The sequence below is a fragment of the Ptiloglossa arizonensis genome, chromosome 10 (assembly GCF_051014685.1).
Source record: "Ptiloglossa arizonensis isolate GNS036 chromosome 10, iyPtiAriz1_principal, whole genome shotgun sequence".
In the NCBI taxonomy this organism is placed as follows: domain Eukaryota; kingdom Metazoa; phylum Arthropoda; class Insecta; order Hymenoptera; family Colletidae; genus Ptiloglossa; species Ptiloglossa arizonensis.
Window position 1 is genome coordinate 9,227,677 of NC_135057.1, and position 19,501 is coordinate 9,247,177.

The 19,501-nt window shown below is 43.6% G+C and overlaps 3 protein-coding genes and 1 non-coding gene across 6 annotated transcripts; 1 reads left to right on the forward strand and 3 right to left on the reverse strand.

The window, feature by feature from the left end:
• Positions 1-185: 185 nt before the first annotated feature.
• On the reverse strand, positions 186-4,598 carry LOC143152413 (uncharacterized). Its single transcript, XM_076322509.1, has 2 exons — positions 2,416-4,598; positions 186-1,792 (listed from the first exon to the last, which is right to left on the reverse strand). Exons 1-2 carry the CDS (start codon positions 2,538-2,540, stop codon positions 1,414-1,416), a joined length of 504 nt encoding a protein of 167 aa, XP_076178624.1. The 5' UTR covers positions 2,541-4,598; the 3' UTR covers positions 186-1,413.
• Positions 3,562-11,039, forward strand: LOC143152412 (serine protease snk). 3 transcript variants are annotated; one of them, XM_076322506.1, is made up of 5 exons: positions 3,562-4,130; positions 5,383-5,583; positions 7,140-7,393; positions 8,724-9,019; positions 9,607-11,039. In XM_076322506.1, the coding sequence occupies exons 1-5, from the start codon at positions 3,977-3,979 to the stop codon at positions 9,956-9,958; spliced, it is 1,257 nt and encodes a 418-aa protein (XP_076178621.1). In that variant the 5' UTR covers positions 3,562-3,976; the 3' UTR covers positions 9,959-11,039. The 3 variants fall into 3 exon arrangements, with proteins under 3 accessions (XP_076178621.1, XP_076178622.1, XP_076178623.1); XM_076322507.1 differs by having other exon boundaries at positions 3,760-4,055; XM_076322508.1 differs by lacking the exon at positions 3,562-4,130 and adding an exon at positions 4,785-4,845.
• A 188-nt stretch (positions 11,040-11,227) lies between these two features.
• On the reverse strand, positions 11,228-18,457 carry Thw (chitin-binding domain protein thawb; the record flags this gene model as incomplete). The annotated part of the gene is made up of 6 exons (XM_076321242.1): positions 11,228-15,759; positions 16,335-16,450; positions 17,442-17,489; positions 17,569-17,725; positions 18,089-18,129; positions 18,388-18,457. Coding segments are annotated over 6 exons (4,824 nt in total), but the record flags the coding sequence as incomplete, so codon positions are not given.
• Positions 18,458-18,832: 375 nt separating this feature from the next.
• Trnaf-gaa (transfer RNA phenylalanine (anticodon GAA)) lies at positions 18,833-18,905 on the reverse strand. The gene has a single exon. It is a non-coding gene; the product is annotated as a tRNA-Phe (tRNA).
• Positions 18,906-19,501: the final 596 nt, after the last annotated feature.

A 19,501-nucleotide genomic window follows, 5' to 3' on the forward strand; every position in this document is an offset into this window, starting at 1 on the left:
AGGCAGACTGAATGCGAACGCGTACAAAACGGCTCTCTTTCTCACTCTAGCTCTCCTCTCCTCTTCTCGTACGTTCGTCTCGCTCTCTCTCGCGCTCGCCAGACCTCCCACCCACGTTCCTCTCCTCTGTCGCGATTCTTGCTCTTTTGATCCGGACTGAAATGTTTCTTTTTTTTTTCTTTTTCAAACGCGTCCGAAAGGAATATACGCTAAACGTCGAGGCTAGAAATTCTCGGGGAATCACGGACAATAACTTCGTTCCACGTTCGCGACGAATAGAGACCGTACTAGGAAAAGTTTTGGAAAGTGTTCCCTCTGTCTCGGTTAAAGGGAACATAAATCGTCTCGGAAGCGTATTTTAGGGATCATTGATCGACGAAGAAATAAGATAATCGTTCACGGGCTATTAATAACGCTCCGAACCGTCGATGGTTAAGTTTGGTGAACGCGATCCAATATTTTCGGGCAATCCCCGCGACACATCTCGATGGACGTATCTATCGTAGGAATGTTTCGTTTTCTTCGCTTGAAAGGAAAACGCGTCGAGGATCGTTACGAGACGAAGTGTTTCGTGAATCATCGATCGATGCAGGAACAAGACGTTTTCTTCTACAAGCAACCTTCCCGAGCTCTTAACGCGGACTATAATTATCCCGTTTTAAAATTATTGTATACCTCGGGATTACGAACAAATTTGTCGAAATTATACGGTACGCGCCAAATAGACCTCGTTATGTCAATACTTATTTCGACGTCACATTCGTTCCCAGTTGGAACTTTCTACATCGTGGTCGATTATAATCTTTAACGAAGTTGTTATTTATTTTCCACCGCGAGACCACGATACTCGGTACACCGTACGAAATACGGGCGTCTCGTTGTACGAATGTTACCGATTCGGTGACAATATCATCTACGAGATACTATTCTTTTTATCGTCGAGACTTTGTTCTCTCGTGGCTAATCGCGATTTTAAGTTGCTTCGGGTTTCGATGTAACCACCGAGATCACGATTTCCCCATGGGGGGGAAAGTTAGTTATTTTTATTCGGATGCATTTTGAAGAAAGTATTCAGGCCAATGTCGTACAGACGTCAACCCCGATATTCTATTTTTATGGGGGAACCCTGGGATGAATTATCGTACTATTTCACGAACGGGATTACGTTCTCGTTGTCGTTTCGAGTCGAGTGGGACGGAACTACTAACAAAGAGTAGTTGCAAAGACTAACATTTAAACGACGAAGCGGCTCGAAGAGTAAATATACAATTCCACGGAAGACCACTTCTGAGCACCACTGGCTAATTAGATTAAGGAATCTGTTCCCTTGCCAGCTGTGGATATTACCACGAGCAAAAGAAAATGCAGCAGTTAGAGTTCGTGAAATCAACTTCCACGTGCACATGGCTTTTGTTACAAAAATAAATACTTATCGTTCACGGTCATCCGACGGTGACCCGTCTTCCCATTTTGCGTACTAGTTTTACATATTCCTTTTCTTGTATTTATTTTTCTTTTTCTCTTTTTTTTTTCGTTTAGATTTACATCTCCACCGATGGAAGATACCTCGTCGAACTTCATCGATTTCTGTACTTCACGGCGAGGTAGTCCATTTTGCACGAGTCGTGAAAAGTTTCGAAATAACGGAGAGGTTCTTGAACCGGAAACGAGAATCGTATTCGTCGATAACTTTGCAAATAATCGTTGTACAAACTTCGTCGGTAAACTTTGTCGTTTCCATGGTTTCTTTACGTTTCCACGAATTTCGAGTGTTGTTTTTCCATTGCGCAACCTGTCGCCGGGAAACGATCGATCAGAAATCTAAAACAATATTTCGCCCGATGGTTGCGTCAATGTCTATTATAAGACTCGTAATTTTCACTAAATCAACATTGTGCAAGAACTTCACCCGCGGATCAAACGGTACGTGATCCGACATTAGCTGTTCGTCAATTATCCTAATTAACGGTACGAACCGCCATTGAATTAATGTCGATTACCGACAACTGTGACATTTCACCTCAAACGCGACGGTTCTAATAAAAGTCGGTCGCGATCGTGTTACGGATTCGGAACGACGCAATTTTTCAAATACCCGATAATTGGTCCACAGATTGAACGATTAAACGTACAACACAATGTTCGTCTTGGTCTCTGATTGAGAGATCCGGACGGTGGATAAAATTAATTCTCCAACGCTGTCAAAGACCAGGATTGATTTCCGATAATTTAAATGTAGAAAACGTACACGTTACCTGATATTTTCTTGTTTCGATAGAATTGTACTCTTCTCGTACACATTTCTGGTACTTCGAAACACATTCTTCGAATTAATTCTGTCCACTTGTTGCACGTTTCGCGTTATTCTTTTTCTTTATTTTTTTTTTTTTTATAAAAGCAGAATATTATTCTTACATTATTTTTATATCGTTACTCTTCGTGTCGTTCCGTTCTTCGTAGAAATAGAATCGTACTCTTTTCCGAAAGGACGCGTGTCGTTGTTCTAACGGTGGTCCGAGTACAGAGTGATTTTCTTTCATTGTTCCGTCTAATATGAATTTCTCGGGAAGGATGCAACGCGCTATTATTCGATGAAGAATTTCTTCAATCTTGCGAGAATTCACAGAAGCATCAAGGATCGCGTAAGATGCAAATGCTAGACGATCATTCTTCGAATCCGGTTTCGCGAGACGAGGAAACGAGCAAGGAATAATACGCGACACGCTCGCGGAACGCGCTTTCAATTGTCAAAGGGATGTCGTTTTTCTCGATAAAACAATTCCGTTATTTATTGTACGACGAAAGTTGCAGTAATACTCGTATCGGTGGTCGGATTTATTTTTAGTCCCGTGACCCTGAAAAGAACTCGGTTGTACTATTTTTATCGGATTATCTACCGAGTTGTTTCAAAATTCGCTAAATCCCCGGATGCAATAAAAATTCTTCGACGATCGTTTTTCAAAGCCGACTTAGGATACGAGGAAACGTCCGAAGAATAATACACGATGCGTCCGCGATCGTGGTTTCGATGTTCACAGGGCGAGTCGATTTATTTCGCAGAATGTTATCTTAATAAAATTACATGTCAATTCCAATATTTACCGTACTCTGAAAGTTACGATAATATTGGTACGCGTAACTACTTTATTTTCGGTCTCACGAACTCCTGAAAAGTACTCGACGGTAATGTTCGACGACCAAAAATTGTGATATTTTCATAAAGTGTTCGCAGCTTCAAAATTCACGGTATCGTCTAACCGATAACTTACAATCGTGTTTTTAATCTCAAAGTGCACGCTAGAATTTATTTCTCAGAATATTTTCTTCAACGAAATCGTGTTTCGGTTCTCACATTCCTGTACTCCAACTCACGATAACATTACCGTATTCACTCTACACTAAATCACAATAAAATTACTCTGTTTACCGTGCACTGAGTCACAATACAATTACTCTATTCACTCAAAGCACAAGTTACAATAAAATCACTCTACTCACTGTCCTTCAACTTGCAATAACATTACTACCTGCCCCCTATTTTCGATCTCACGTGCTTCGAACACCCCGAAGGTACTCTACAGAGAATAGCGCTATTTTCGCAAAGTTTCCACGATTTTGAAATTGAAAGAACCAACAGGTGGAACGAAAAAGTGTCTACCACGATCATTTTTCAAATCCGGTTTCGCGACACGAGGAAACGGTTCGACGAATAATAACACGTAATACGTTCGTGGCTGTGCACAGTGTCACCGGTCGTCATCATCCTTCTCCTCTTACGTATTTTTCGCTATCGGGATGATCGAAGCTGACGAGCGTGAATCTTTCTTCGAGTCTTTCCCTTCGGTCTGATTCACCGCGTCACTTCGGTTTGCTCGCCATCATCAGTTTAGTCTTGTGCTGCGCGCCACGCGGATTGCTTTATCGGGCACCGTATTTCGCAGCTTCGACGAACGCGCAAGCTGTCCTTATCGCGGAGATGTGCACCAAAGTTCTGCTGGTATTCCTCACCCAATTGTGCATCAGTTCGTTGAAGTTCGTGGACGACGATCTCGTCGGTAAAATCATCACCAAAGTTGCGCGCTTTCACGGTCGTGGTTACCGTCACCGGTACACTAAGCTACGCTTGGCTGGTACAAAACGCGAGCTGCTATTTTCTTTCCCTTTTCTCGCCGAGAGTTTGTTTTCTCGCGAAATTTACATATTTTTCATTCGGTGTGCATCGTTGCGTACGAACGTCACCTGACTCCCCGGGCCCTCTCGATTCGGTATTCTCCGCGAAGAAAAGAAGAGTGCTCTTTCCAGATGTGCCTCGTGACGTCACGCGTGCAAGAGATTTCGTGACCTTTCCACTTCGTGGATCGCGCGTCTGCCTCGTTGTTCGCGTTTCGCGACGAACGAGTTGTAGAATTTTCACGGGAAAAGTTCAGAATTCGGATGTTGAAATTTCGAATTTCGAATTTCGAATTTTGATTTTAGAATTTGAAATTTTTGAATTTCGATCGAAAATGGAGAATCCGCCCGGCGAAGAATCGGAGATTAAAGTTTTTAAAGTTGGTCTAGTTAAGTTCGATTGCAGCTCGGTAGCGTAGCGTTGTGTACACCGGTCAGAAGTAGTTTCCTTGTCAATTCGATAAGCCATAGTAGATAAGTTGTTTAGCCAGAAGTATGAAAAGTTTGTATATGTGTATAATCAGTGCCGGATATATGTATATGCAAACTTAGTTGCCCAGGGGCGTTCGAAGTCATCGTATTATTTATGTTTCTTTTGTTGCGCGTCAGTATTTTTCTATTCATCATTGATGTTTTTTTTCTTTTTCTTCTTCATTTATATCTCTTTCCTACGGGGTAGGTGTAGCAAATGCGACATTGAATATGTATAATACGAAACAGTTTTGTTTTGAAACAAAGGTATTCTTGTCGTTCGTTCTTTCGATGGTGTTTAAGTTTTACGTATTCGCAAAGAATAGTGTAAATTTTATTTTTAGATACTTTTGTTACAATAAGTTAAAGATAAGTAGTAATGGTAAGCCACAAATCGCAGGAAATCTTATTTCCTTATACGGGGGATTACTGGTAGCGATTTTTCCAAGAAAACCGTTGATAATTGTTCGAGCTTGCGCGATAATAGTAATAAATTATCCAAAGAAAATGTTTAATTAATATTAACAGGTCTAAATCGATCTCTTCCGAATGAAGACCGACTTTCAGTTTCGAAAGTGCAAGTGTACAATCGTGTACTATATTTTAATCGAGATATTTGTGTCGTAAAATTGCACGTTCCTTCAGAAAACGAGTACTACGAATTTCGAAAGCACAAACTTTCTTTTCGACACCTCGTACATCGAATCTCTGATCCATTGATTTTTTTTTCGCTCTACTTAGAAGGGAGCCAGTGCACGCTGGAAAATGGCAACAAAGGCATCTGCAAGAAGCTACCCGACTGCCTACCTAGAATGCAGGAGGTGCAAGAAGGCAGAAGAGATTCCGAATCCTCGGGTAGATGCGGGTTCCAGAACTTCATAGAGATCGTCTGTTGTCCCGTGAACATCACCGAAAAGATTGCACCCCGGCCGGCCGATATTGGTACGCTTTTGTTTCTCAATGACTGTTAACACGGTTCGGTTCGTAAAATTTGTATGCATAGAAGCTAAATCGAAAAACAAACGAATCGCGCGAAAAGAAACAATCGAAACGAAAAATAATTGTCTATTTTGGGATAGTCGACTTTTCGCGTAAAACTCTCTGGTTCTTTTGGTTTCGAGCACCAATCATGGTTCGTCCTATAACATTGTTACTGCAAATCGAAAAACAAACGAATCTCGCGGTGAAAACAATCACCGAAAGGAAAAATAATCGTCTATTTTTGGGACAGTCGACTTTTCGCGTAAAATACACTGGTTTTTTCGTTCTCGAGTACCAATCACACGGTTCATCGCGTAACATTTTTACCGCGAATTGAGAAACAAACGAATCGCGTGGAAAAGCAATTATTGAAACGAACAGATCGTCTATTTTAGGAGAATCGAATTTTCGCGTGAAATTCACCGTTCTTTTTCCTCCTCGTGTAACGATTCCCGGATCTGTGCATTTGAAACTTATCCCCGATGAATCGCTGGAGATCGAAGCGGCTGTTACGCGAAAGTTCACGATGTGACATAATTGCGTCGATCGCGCGCCACAGAGAAATTCAGGCACGCGTGTGAGTCACGATTGTTCGTGTAGGAAACGAGAATACCTTTACATCCGAATACGTGGTGTTGATCGCGGGGAAATACCGAGAACAGATCCGAGGATCTGAAAGACCTTGCGGAGCACGGTCGTCTGTCCACGACCGAAACGAAGAAAGAGCGTTGTACGAGTACCGACGTTCTCTTTGGAAAAAAAGTGGAAAGAATCCTGCAATGAGCATTGAACTTGGAGACTGTTCGTGCAAGAAGTTCACATTGCGGTGTCTTAAAGGATTTAGAAGTCCAATTAGAAAGCAACGAAGAAGCGCAGACAAGATAATAGAATCGTGATCCGGACGGGACGCAAGATGAAAAGACCCAAACACTTTCAAATATTTATTGTTCGATACATAAATTCCATACGAAAGTCTACTTCAAGAACAAAGTGAACGAGTCTATATTGAACCAAGTTTACGAAGATAAATCATCTGCTGTTATCGTTCTCCGTTCGTTTAATTTACAACGATCCAGACCATACACGTCGTGTGTATACCGCCGTTGTATAATTAATCGCGAAGTAATTAATTCTCGACGAGTGTTCTTTTCGAATCGTTCTGTACTTAACGAAGAGATTCGCGATCCATCGTCCAAAACTTGGAAAGTTTTTCGATAGCGTTGTCACGATACGTAAAAGCGCATAAACGATTCGCGATGGAGCTCGTTCGTACCGCTCCATTTATAAATTTAAGTACGCGGCCTTCCTACGGGAGTGGAATTCGTGAAACGAGAATTTATAAAACGTGTACACGTTTGATAAAAGATACGCATCTTTTGCAACCTTTTTTTGCGCATCAATCTCGCCGGTATGCATCGCGCGGTTAGACCAAATATTACATTTTTGAATGCATCGTCCGGTTGATTTATCTGAATCGTTGTTGTTCGTTGCTCGTACAACGGTCGTGTGATTTTCAGCTTGCCAGCAGTACGACAACGAGATCACAGTGGACAACGAGAAACCAAACGATTTGGCTTTTAACATATTCGGTGGAGATCAGGCGCAATCTGGCGAGTTTCCATACATGGTCGCTTTAGGGTACGAAAACGATCAAACCGACCAGGATACACCGTCCATCAGATACGGCTGCGGAGGTAGCTTGATATCCTCCCAACACGTGTTGACTGCAGCACATTGCGTAAACAACATAAACGAAAAAGTTCCCTTCGAGGTAAGTGCAACGAATAGTCTTCGAGGATGACTCGATCGGTAGGTGGAACGTGTTATTTACGAACCGATCCAGACGAGAGGAAACCGTACAATTGGAATTAGATTTCAAAAGATAAAACGTTAAAGAAATGGTGCAGGTTTGTAAAAGAGTCTGTGTACCACGTTCGAATCGATCCAGTCGAGAACACTTGGTACAATCGTACGTTTAGAAGAACAGAACGTTAGAGAACGTTACAGACATCGTGCACATGACGTATAAGATAGTTCTCGTGGGTATAGAAAATAAAAAAAAAACAGTCGAAATTCGCGGAACTTTGATCCTTTCACAGCGATGATACGATCGGGCCCCTGACGATTTTAAATGTAGAAAGGACGTAAAATAAAAGGAATCGTTTCCTTTTATTATGCGTATGAAAAAGACTGCGGTGTTCGGGTAGCTTTAAAGTATCAACGAAACACGTGTATTATTTATAGGAATGTAAAATATGAAATTTAAAAAATTCACTCACGGAGCTGTGCGTGTGTTTAATGTTCTAGACGGTTCGGGTCAAATTTCAGGAGCATACTCGTCGAAACGGGAGCAAAAAAGTCCGTGTATACGTGGATTCGAGGAATATCGTTGGCCGCGGGATCGTAAGACGTTTTCAACCACGTGCTTTTAACAGAGTAAAAGACTTTATTGCGTGTGTGCCTACAACTTATCGAGGAAGTCATTAGGTAGATCAAAGTAAACAGAATGCGCGTTAGCGCTACGTAGTCGTAGATAACCGATGTCGTTCGGTAACAGTAACGGAAGAACTATTTCGTCGGTTTAGTACCATAGCAACATATTTCTCGCTTTATTTTTACATTCGTCAAACAATAATTCGTATTTCACCGGCAGAAATATTTCACATCTCCGAAACTAACTTACATACACTTGAATCCACGTTTATGCACACTTTTTTCCTCGTTTCATATACCATTGGGTCGTTCGGAAAGTCATTTCGTTTTCCAAAATGGATAATATATACAATTTAATAAAACGTTTATGCACTCTAAAAAAATCGTATTTCATTCTCACAAAAAAAAAAAAAGAAAAAACGAAATGACTTTCCGAACAACCCAATGTAATACTTCTGAAATTTAACCCAAACTTTCCGGAACACTCTGTATATCCACTATCGGCGGTAACAAGCGTTGCACTCGAAGCGATCGTGTGTGCACGCGCGTTTCAATCATTTTTTTTTTTTTTTTTTTCATCGATGCGATTGGTTGTACGCGCAAACAAAGATTGGCCAACGATTTTTGGGAATCCCCGTTGATAAAGAAGTTTCGTCGCGTTGTTGCAGGTACGATTGGGCAGCGAAAATATAAACAGCACCGCAGCGAGCGTGCAACGCATACCGATCAGTGACATAATTTCCCATCCGGAGTACAAACGCAGTACAAACTACAACGACGTCGCCATACTTAAATTAAAAACGAAGGTACAGATCTCGACCATGGTCAAACCTATCTGCCTTCAAACGAAATCCTTGAGTACCTTGACCATAACACCGAGAACAGCTTTGGTCGTGATCGGATGGGGTGACACGAGTTTCGACACCGAGGGCTCCAACAGTCTCATGAAGACCCCCAGTCTCAAGTAATCGGATCATTTATTTATTTATTTGCGTCTTCGTTCACCCGTAGTTTATTCAAAGGGGAACACCACCGCGAAAAGAACGCCGTTGTCTGGGAATTTTTCCCGACGATACGGGAACGTCCAATATAAATGTTCCGTACCTACAGGGTGTTCTGGAAACAATAGTCGACATACTCGAGAGGTCGTTCTGAGCAAAAAGTATCGCGTAACCGATTCCTTTTCATTTTCGAGATATTGTTCGCGGCCCACTTTATTCCCATGTCTCGAGAACGAAGACGAATCGACGTTTCTTGTTCGAAACAGATTTCTTGATTTCGTTCTGGAACACCTTGCGTATTAAAAATAGCATTTCCGACAAAATTTCACGAATGTGTATACAGATTCGAGCTTCTTCAAGTTTTCTTCAGAGATACAAACGTCCTTCGTTGTCCTTCGTTCTACCTGGGTAGACGGATCGAGATTGGAGATTTCGTGACGATATTCAAGATTTAACTTTTCAACGATTCGTTCTTTCTTTTCCACTTTGAGATTTTTATTCCGTCAGACTCTTTATACTCAAGTGTTTTTTTTTTTTTTACAAATTACAGTCTCGTGGACAGAGAAGAGTGCTCCAAGCTGTACAGTGGGTTCAGCAAGCTGCCACAGGGTATCGATGAGAATATGATTTGCGCGATAGACACAAACAGCAGCAGGAGGTCGGACGCTTGTCAGGGAGACAGCGGGGGGCCGTTATTAATGTTGACCGAAACCGGTGACAGTGTTATTGGAATCACGGCTTTCGGGCAAAGTTGCGGCAGTTCTGTACCGGGCGTCTACATGGCGATACATTCGTACTTGGACTGGATCGAGGAGCACGTGTGGCCGAGCAACGACAACGAACCGAAATCAGGGACATTTTTTGCGTCTATCAGCGTGTCGATACATAAAACTGGTCCGTGAGTAAGACGCGACACGTCTTGAAGATACGTTCGTGAATCTCGACTCGAATTCCAACGTTTCGCTTCCATCGAGATCAATTTAGTAACTTGAATCCGAATGGGTCTGGAGCGCGCGCTTGCACGCGACTCGTTTGAAAAAGAATGACAGGTGTAAACATTAACAAAACCCTCGTTTTATTTATTCACATTCTGTACAAATGTATTTTACATAAAGTCGATAATAACTACCGTGCCGGTTAAAATGTATCGGACGTCGATCTATATAATTAGCATCAAAATGGAGCACGCAATCGTAACGTAAAATTAAGTAGAATAAATACGTCACGGACGAGCCACTCGATTATATTGTTTTCGTACGTAGATCTTGAACAATGTTCCCAATGGCTTAACGAACAAGTAAAGAATGTTTCCGGAACGAAAAATATCGCGTACGTTTATAGTACGTGTTACGAGTACCTTGTACCTCTTAAATTGTTACTTTTAAAATACCCGAGAAAGGAAAAGAGAGAGAGAGAGAGAGAGAAAAAAGAAAAGAACGTGAACGAACGCACCAACACCAACGTTTGTAACAATTTCAAGCAATCTGTGTTACGGTTCAAATAACGTAAGCTTCCACTTTTGTTCACCGGTTCGATCGTAGTGTTGCAAACCGTAGATCGTTTGTACACAGGACATAATACATACACGGTAATATATAATTGATGTACCACGTGGAGGCAAGTTATTAACTCTAGACATCGAAATTCTTATTTATTCAACAGAGGATGTACAACGATTATAATACAGTATATTTGTACGTAATGCGATGTAATACTGTTAAGATCAGGTGCGATTGCAGGTATAATTAAGTACAACCCAAGAGGAACGAATTCCAAAAAATTTCATTATCGACGACGTCCATCGTTGCCGGATACGTATACCACCAACGAGGCTGTCGTTCGTTTGCGAACACCTTGAATGAAATTAATCGGGAGTCGTTCAAACAGTTCGTCGACGCTGTAACGCTCCTCGAAGATATTCCGAAAAGAGAAGGAAACGAATTGCGTGAAGTGACAGAAAGAAATAGTACTCGTTGAAACAGCTACGTGTAAGTACATACGTTCCCAACACCCATATGAAACTTCCAGTCTCGCGTCCTTGAATTTTCCGAAACAAATCTTAAAAAAAAAAAAAGAAAAGAACGAACGAGTGTATGTATCCATGTATGCGTGTGTATGTGTGTGTGTTTGTGTGCGTGCACGCGGAAGAAGACGGAGGAAATTTTGAACGCTCAAGTCGAATTGCACGAGACGTCGCGCGGACACAAAATGGTCTTCGTTCCGAAAGACACGTTTCGGTACGGATTGATTTCCAAATCCCGTCGACACGAACCGTTCCTCGCATACCGGTTGCTACGAAGCCCCGTGCACCTCACCCCCATTTCGTGGCTATCGTGTACAACGATCTGAGAAGCTCCAACGCTCTGCCGTCCGACGCCGAGGTCTCGTCCTCTTGCAACGAGTTGACGGAGTCGGTCGTTTTCTCGGATCTTCTCACGATACCGGCCGAGCTCTCGGTGGTCGTGCGAAATCTGCGACTCTTTTTGCTGCGAAACGTGGTGACGGGTGGTTCGGTGAACGTTGCCGCGGACGATGGACTCCTTGCGCGCGTAGTCTGATCTACGGACGACACCGTCAATCGATTGATCCCGGCGACGACGTTCCTCGACTCCTCGGACGCGAACTCGTTCACCGGCAATCGGAGCAGAGCATTCAACAGTTCCTCCTTCTCCCTCTGCATGGTCTTGTTCACCGGATCGTTGCAATGTCTCACCAGGAGGAGGACCAGCTGTCTCACTGTCTCGTTGTTGTCCGCTTGCTTCATCACCCTCATTAGAGTACTGGTGCTCGAGGCGTTCAGTTTCCCGAACAGCTTCTCCGCCACCTCTTTCTCCGTGCCGTTTAAGTTCTCGTTGCTGCTCACGGTGTATGGTAACAGCGAGGAGACCAGAGCCTCTTGGGGCAAGGAGTTGGTGGAGGTGATGGATGATGTTATAGTGGTGGTGATACTCGAACGAGTGGTGATCAGAGGCTTCGGAGTGGCGGTGTTATCGGTAGCGAAGGAGGTTGGTAACAAAGAGAACGTGGTGGGCGAATCTTTCTCTCTGGATAGTCTGTGGGGTAAGTTCGATTCGTTGTTGGAGTCTTCGGTGCTGCTGGACGCGTCGTCGAGAGACGGGGTGTTCCCGTATTCCAGACTCTCGTTGCTACCGGTGAAACTATCCGTACCCGAGGACACGGTGGTGCTGACATCAGACTCCAGACCGTGATTGATGCGCTGAGGATCGACAAAGACCGACGTCTCCCACAGATGCGTCACAGCCGGGGACGAGGTCCAATGATTGTTGCTCAACAGTTTCGGTTCTTCCTTCTGGCTCACCGTCTCGAACGAATTGTTGGGGTCCGTGTGTGCGCACGGTGTAGTGTCCACGTCGGTCGTTGTCGAGGTGGTCGGCTCCGTGGACCTGACGGTGGTCGTTGCTCTCTCGGTGGATCCCAGATTGTGTTCGTCCACGCGGTTGTAAACGTTACGGAACTTGGTGTAACTGGATCTCGACGAGCTGTGGGAGATACCACCGGGTCTGGACTCAACGATCACGGATTTGTGATGCTGGAGTTTGCGCGGTTGATCGATCGGTGTCTCGTAGATCTTTGGATTGGACGTGGTTACGCGTACGGCTTGAGCCGACATCGGAGTGCTGGGGTATGTCTCGAGATTGAGAGCTGCCCTCTCGTTCTCCCTGCGAACGGTCTCTGCGTAGCTTTCGTAGAACGGTGGGGTCAGTTGTTGCTCGGGTTTCTTGCTGGTAGCCTTTTTGTTCCAATTGTACGTCGCCATGTGCGCGAATAACGATTCTGGGACCGGGGTGGGGGAGACCACGTAGTTGTCGCTTATAGGAGTGGTGACGAACGATCTCCCGTCAACGTAAGGCTCGGTGACAGTGGTGGCACTGTTGTTCTGGAAACCACCGACTCGATTGCCGGTCTCCTCAACCGGGATGTAATTGTCGGTCACCTGTGGCCCTTTGTCGATCTCGTTGTTCTTCTCGTAGAACATACTCGAGTCGCTCGAGTAAGGTGTGCTGCTCGGTTCAGCGGAGAACATGGTCTCGGTGGGGGGCATGGAAGTTTCGATGTACGTATTGGTCACGGAATTCGTGGACACCAGGTTAGTGCTCGGTTCGTAGCTCTCCTGACTCGAAGTCTTGGGCGTGGTGTAATAGGTGGACGGTAGAGTACCCGGGCTGTCGTAAACCGATTCCTGGACCGTAGTGGGTGGCTCGTAGGTGGTTGGGTACACCGTGGTCAGTTTCTGTCTGAGATCGTTACCGTCGTCGGAGAAGTCCAGGACCTCGTCCTTCTCTCTCACCGACACTGTGTAATCTTCATCGGGGTACTCGGTGGTGGTCCTCCACTGTTCCGAGTCGAGAGTGGTGCTCGACGGTTCCGTTGGTCTGATCTCCGTAAGTACCTTTTTGAAAGTGTCCGGGTCCAAGAGGTACGCGGACAATGCGTGAGTGAAAACCTGGGCCAGCTCGCGGAGCCTGGTGCTGTTGGTCTTGCGCAGATCGTCCAGTGATCCACCGCTCTGTTGCAGCTCGAGGTCTTCGTTGTAGTCCTCGCCGTAGACGCTGGTGTTGTCCAGGCGATCCTCGGTGGTCACGTTGTTGTTCTCGAAAGCGTCGTTCAGCTTGAACAGCTCGGTGTAGGAGTCGATGGTGTGCTGAGTGAGCAAACCGCTGGGCACCGTGACGGTTCCGTTGCTCTTCTTCGAAATGTTCGATTTCTCCGCGTCCTCCTCGGACTCTGGACTGATGGAGGAGTCGGTGGCTTCGTTGGAGTCAAAGTTCTCGGTGGCCGTGGAGAAATACAACGCCAACGAGTGAAGAGTGGCCGGTGCTGGGGGTCCGGACAAGTTCGGGGTTTTCTCGTTCACTTTCAGGTTGTCCGACAAACTGGGCACGTGGTTTTCCAAGTTCTTCAACGAATGGAGCATGCTCAACGCGTGCTCCCTCTCGGAGAAACGCGCCGCGTTCGATTTCGATTTACCCGGGGTGCTCGATGTCGAATGCTTCAACTTGGGTATCAAGGTCTTCGCGGACGTGTACGTCGGCACGGTCGGTGTGTACGGAGTGGACCTGGCCGGGGTGCCGGTGGTGGAGTAAGCCTGGTAGTTCCTGGTGAACGGTACGTACGGACCCAGAGTGGACATCACCTTGCCCTGTTTGTACGTGAAGCTCCTATCGTACGGACTTAAATCCTTCTCGGTCGCGGTGTTCTGTTGGTAAGCCAATGTGGTCTTGAACGGTTTCTCCGTGGTCGTGGTGACGTAATTTTGTCGATACACCGGTGAGATCGTGGTAGGGTTCTTGCCACCGGGTGGTCTGCTATATTGACCGTCGAATGCGCTTCGCGTCACGGTGCTCTCGGTGCTCCGTCCGAAACTGTTGCTGCGAACCGAAGAGGTGGGCAGGGGAGCGAATTGATTCGTGGTGTATTTCTGTTGAACGGAGCTGGGCGTTACGCTGTTGTAACGATAGTTCTCCGTGGTCGGATAGAAACGAGTGGTGACCGGCACGTCCGTTCCGGAGTTGCTCGTCCCGGTAATCCTGTCTTTGTTCCTATTTACGTTGTAATTAAAATTCCCTCTGTATTCGTAATTACTGTTGGCGAACAACAGGGACTCGGTGGTCGGTGGAAGGTCGGGATTCGTCGAGGGATTCGTGACCAGGCTTTCCGTGACGTCGTCGTTGCACGGTGGGGTCACGGTTGTCGTCGGGTACTGCGTGGTCGTCTCGTAAGTGGTCGAGGTGACGGGATCCGTGAACAACGAGTAGTCGTTCCTCTGGGTCGAGACGTCGACGTCCCCTCGGTCGATCGTCGCGGTCGTTTGCTCGTAATCCGGACTCCTGGTGGTGGAGTCACGGTTCACGTACAATTGGTAGTAGTACTGATGGGAGTTGCCGCTGTTCTCGTTCAGCCAGTTGCCTCGATTCCCAACGAACGCCGCGCTCTCGGCGAATTGTTGGGACTCCTTCGCCGGGCTGGTGTTGCTCGCCCTGAACGTGGTCGACTCCGTGTAAGACGGTGTCACTCGTTGCGCGACGGTAGAGGTGGTGTTGTTCCTGGAGAAACTCTTGAACTTCAACCTCTTCAACGCTCCTTTCTCGTCGCGTTGACCGTTGGTGTTTCTACCGGCGACGTGGTAGTTCTGAGCCTTCTTCGGGGTGCTGTAGTAGTCCTGACTGGTCGTCGGGTACCTGTTCATGGTACCCTCGTCGGTGTTCCTGGTGAACTGGTTGAACTGTGGCTTGACGCTCGATGTCTGACCGGTTTGGAATCCGTTGCTACCGAACAATTGACCACCGTCCCGTTGGCTGCTGGACTCCTGGCTGAAATTATTACCAGCGTCGAAGTATCGCGAGGTCTTCACCCTGTCCTGAACCTGGTTCTCCAATGGCGGTTCCTCGTACGTTTTTATCCGACCGTTCTGTTTCCCGTCGTAGCTGAGATTCTGAACGTCGTAGTAGTCCTGTTGCCCTCCACTCTCGATCGACTGTTGATAATCCAGCTTGGATTTGCGCGACTCCGCCCGTCTACGTTCCTCCTCGATCAGTTGCTCGCTACTCTGCTCGTAGAGTTCCGTGGACTTGCTGCAGTCCACCTTGAACCACCAATCGCAAATTAGCTGCGATTGCTGGAAGATGGTGCCGTTCGGACAGAGGAACGATATCTTCCGTCCGTTGTCGCAGATGTGGAACACCTGAAAGGAAGAGTCACGATCACAGTGCTTTATCCCCTTTGTTCGCTGAATTCTCCTTCACGGTGTCACGTGCAATTTATAGTTTCACGGAGGAAAGTTTTACGAACATTTCATCCTGGTCTTTCATTCGCTCTCGATTATATCCGTGGCGTCGAATCGCTACCGAGCAACCTCCAATCTTGTATTTGATTAAGGTAATTACGTTGAGCGAGATATATATACAGGATATCCTAGAAGGAGACTACGTAGCTGTACTAGGGTGTTTGGTAGGAATTTTCGAGATGTGGTTGATCGATCGATATTTATTGCCTGAAGTAGGATTTTGGAAATCTGATTTTAAATCGGATAAAAAAGAAACTAGAAATCGATAGTTTAATTTTGAAGTTAAATTTGTAGTTTTCTACGTTTTCTCACAATTTGAAATTTGTGAGAAACACCGAAAAAAGTACGGTTTAGATTAGAATACTACGAGTGGACCAATAGTGGACTTTTTCGATTCAGAACAATCTACCAAACGTACCGGTACAGTTGTTTTCTGCTGGATCACCCTCTATATTAAACCGTTGGTTACTTACTTGACAATTTGTCTCCAAGTCCGCGTAGTAACCACCTTTCAGACCTCGACAACTAAACGAGGTGGCCGGTATCGTCGTGAGAGCCGGAAAGTCGACTCCAGGTTGCCCTGTCACGCCTACCGAAAAAAAAACGAAAATTCTCCGATGATCTTGTATGCAATTTCATCCGGTCCATTTTCAAAATATCGACCATTTCGTATTTTCGTATCTTGGCGTTCGCCGCGCGATATCTAGGAGCTAGAACAGAGCTCGGAAAACAAGCATCGTCGAACACTTGCCATTCCCATGCCCACGTTCGTTGTTTATTACGTCCGAATACGTACAATTGAAATTTTCTCGAACCTTTATCGCACGAATGTTTCTATGCAATATAAACGATAGAAAATCATTTCAGAAATTACGGAGAAAATGCTGGAGAAATTCTTCTTCGCGTGTATCTATATTTATGTCTATTTGTACACAATTTTAGCAATTATAATTCGCGGCATATATAGAACATGTGAAGTCAGATTTTACGATCTGGCTTCACATGTTCTATATACGTTTCTCACTCTATCGGTGAGAAAGAGAATCCGCAGGTGTGGTACGAAGTATGTGGCAACAATATCTGTAATTGTTCGAAGATGAATATTTACAACTGCGTTCTATTTTTAAATTAGTTACATCGGTGTTCTTTTCGCAGAAGAAAAGTTTGTCGGTTCGTGTACCTTTGTAGCTTTTGTTTCTATTTCCGGTGCAACTCCATTCGATCGTAACAGAACACACATACACACGCGCGCGCGCACACATACAAGTATCTCATGCAGTATCTACTTAAATTAAAAATAACTCCGCATCGTTTTTAATTAATGACTGTACGTAACAGAAGTAAGAACGTATTCTTTTGAAGCTCATAGAGACAAAGTCGCTGATGAACGCTGTCCATTTCCTTTTCGTTTCGTTCTATCGTGCGTCGATTGCTATTAATTTTCCCGCGATCGGAAGTATCGGTCGTCGCATCGATCAGCTTCAAAAGAATACCATGGATGCATGCGCTTTACTCTACGAGATAGGAAGCTAGAAGAGAAAGTGAGTGGTGCAGTACTTGTACAGTATTAATAATAATACCCGCTCCTTTGAGCCATTCCTTGAGAAGATCCGCATTGCCGAAGAAGACTGGGAAAGAAAGTATTTTAAAGACGGAACAGAGAGGGTTAATAGTTACTTTCGGCATTAGTAATTTAAGCATTAGAACCTTGATAAATTTGGTACTCGCCATTCTTCTCCGGTGCCAGTCTTTTCACAATTGTTTTTAACGACTCGGTGTTCTCCGCTGATGATCCTTCTACGCTCGATAGATCCAGCTCCGATAGGAACTTTGGCAAGTTCGTTCTTTTGTTACTATTTTCCGACTAAAACGGGGAGATCGATTCGTGAACAAATTCCAGATTTATCGTAAAATATTACGCTCTTAAAAGATGTACAATCTATCGCGAAAAGTATATACTTTTATTTGGAGTTTTATTCCATTCTTTGGTAAGAGAGAGGTGATTTAACGATTTGGTTAATGATTTATTCAATTGGTATAATTTTTTACGTAGACTCTTAAAGTAGGGTTATATGTAAAAGTACGGTTACGTAAATTAAAAATTTATTTTTTATGTATTTTGTCTTTCATTTATAGTTACTCTTACCGAGGATGGAATATAACTTTTATACTTTCTATGGTTTTTTAAGGTAGAAGTGTAAATGAATAGTCGTAACATAGTAATCACCTCTGCTTTGCAGTAGCTGGGCATGAAACTAATCATTGAACCTGAAAAACCAAACGATACATGAGTAGCAAATTTTAAGAAACAATTAACGTTTTCTCGTAAAACGATGAAGTTTCTATGAGCAATATTCGATGACGAATGTGCACGTTCCCTTATATTTAAAAATATACATTATAAAAAGATAAGATTTCATAGAACAATCTACTCCGATTGTATCGTGGATTTTTATTTCTATTGGAAATTTTAATCACGTGACTCGAGATAAAGACAATGAAGGAAATGATTCGCATTATACTTACATAAAAATATAATTATTTCAAGGGAAGCCATTTTTGATAAATCCTTGGGCACGATTCTATAACAAACAAAAGGTATGAAAAATTAACTCTTGAATCTGAAAAATGTATACATTATGTTAATTTCAGATTTTCATTGTATTTAACTTTAATAATTTGATAAATATTAATTTAATAGTGTGGCGCATTTGAAACGATGGTAGGAGAAGAGTTGCTTTATATTGTCTCCGTTTATGAAATCGAAACTAAATGAAAAATTACACGAATCAAATTTTATAATTGAATCAATGTATTTCGGATCGATACGTGAATAGATAGAAATGACTAAAATTTAGTTTCTCGAGCAAAATAGGGAACTAAAATTTGACAACAAATCAATGTATTTTGGATCAATACGTGAATAGATAGAAAGGACTAAAATTTAGTTTCTCGAGCAAAAAAGGGAACTTGCCGAAACCCGGGATCGAACCAGGGACATTTAGATCTTCAGTCTAACGCTCTCCCAACTGAGCTATTTCGGCTCCTTGAAAGCCCTTCTTTCATAGCCAATGGTAGAGTCAATATTTACTTATTAATTTTTAATAAGTTTTAGTAAATGCACGTAAATGAAACTTATTCGATAACAGTCTCGTTTAATCGAATAATATTGAAAAAATCCCAACAAAGAATCTTTCGTATAAAATAAATTATCAATTTATTAAATACATTTCATCGTTTATCAGTTTATTGTTAAGAACTGATTATTCATTTTATCGATTTTATCCAAATTTTAAGTAATTTATTTCCCGAAGTGAAGATTTCTAGTTGTTACATCGCTATCGTTAATGAAACGAGAGGATTCTATAGAAGTAAACATATTCAAGAGTCGAATTGATCGTGTAAAGCGAGACAATTGAGTTAACACAATTTTTCAAAGTATCTTACATTATTTATTCCAAGTGTTGCGTGTGTTACGCACGAGGAAACGTGACTTCGCGTAACGAATTAATTGATACTCGTAAATACGAGTACGTACCAACCTTGATCCCGTTATTATAGATTTAAATGTATATCTCTCGATGCAATTAATCGAACGGTCAGTACCAATTTTATTTCGAAAGTGTATCTCTTCATTGAC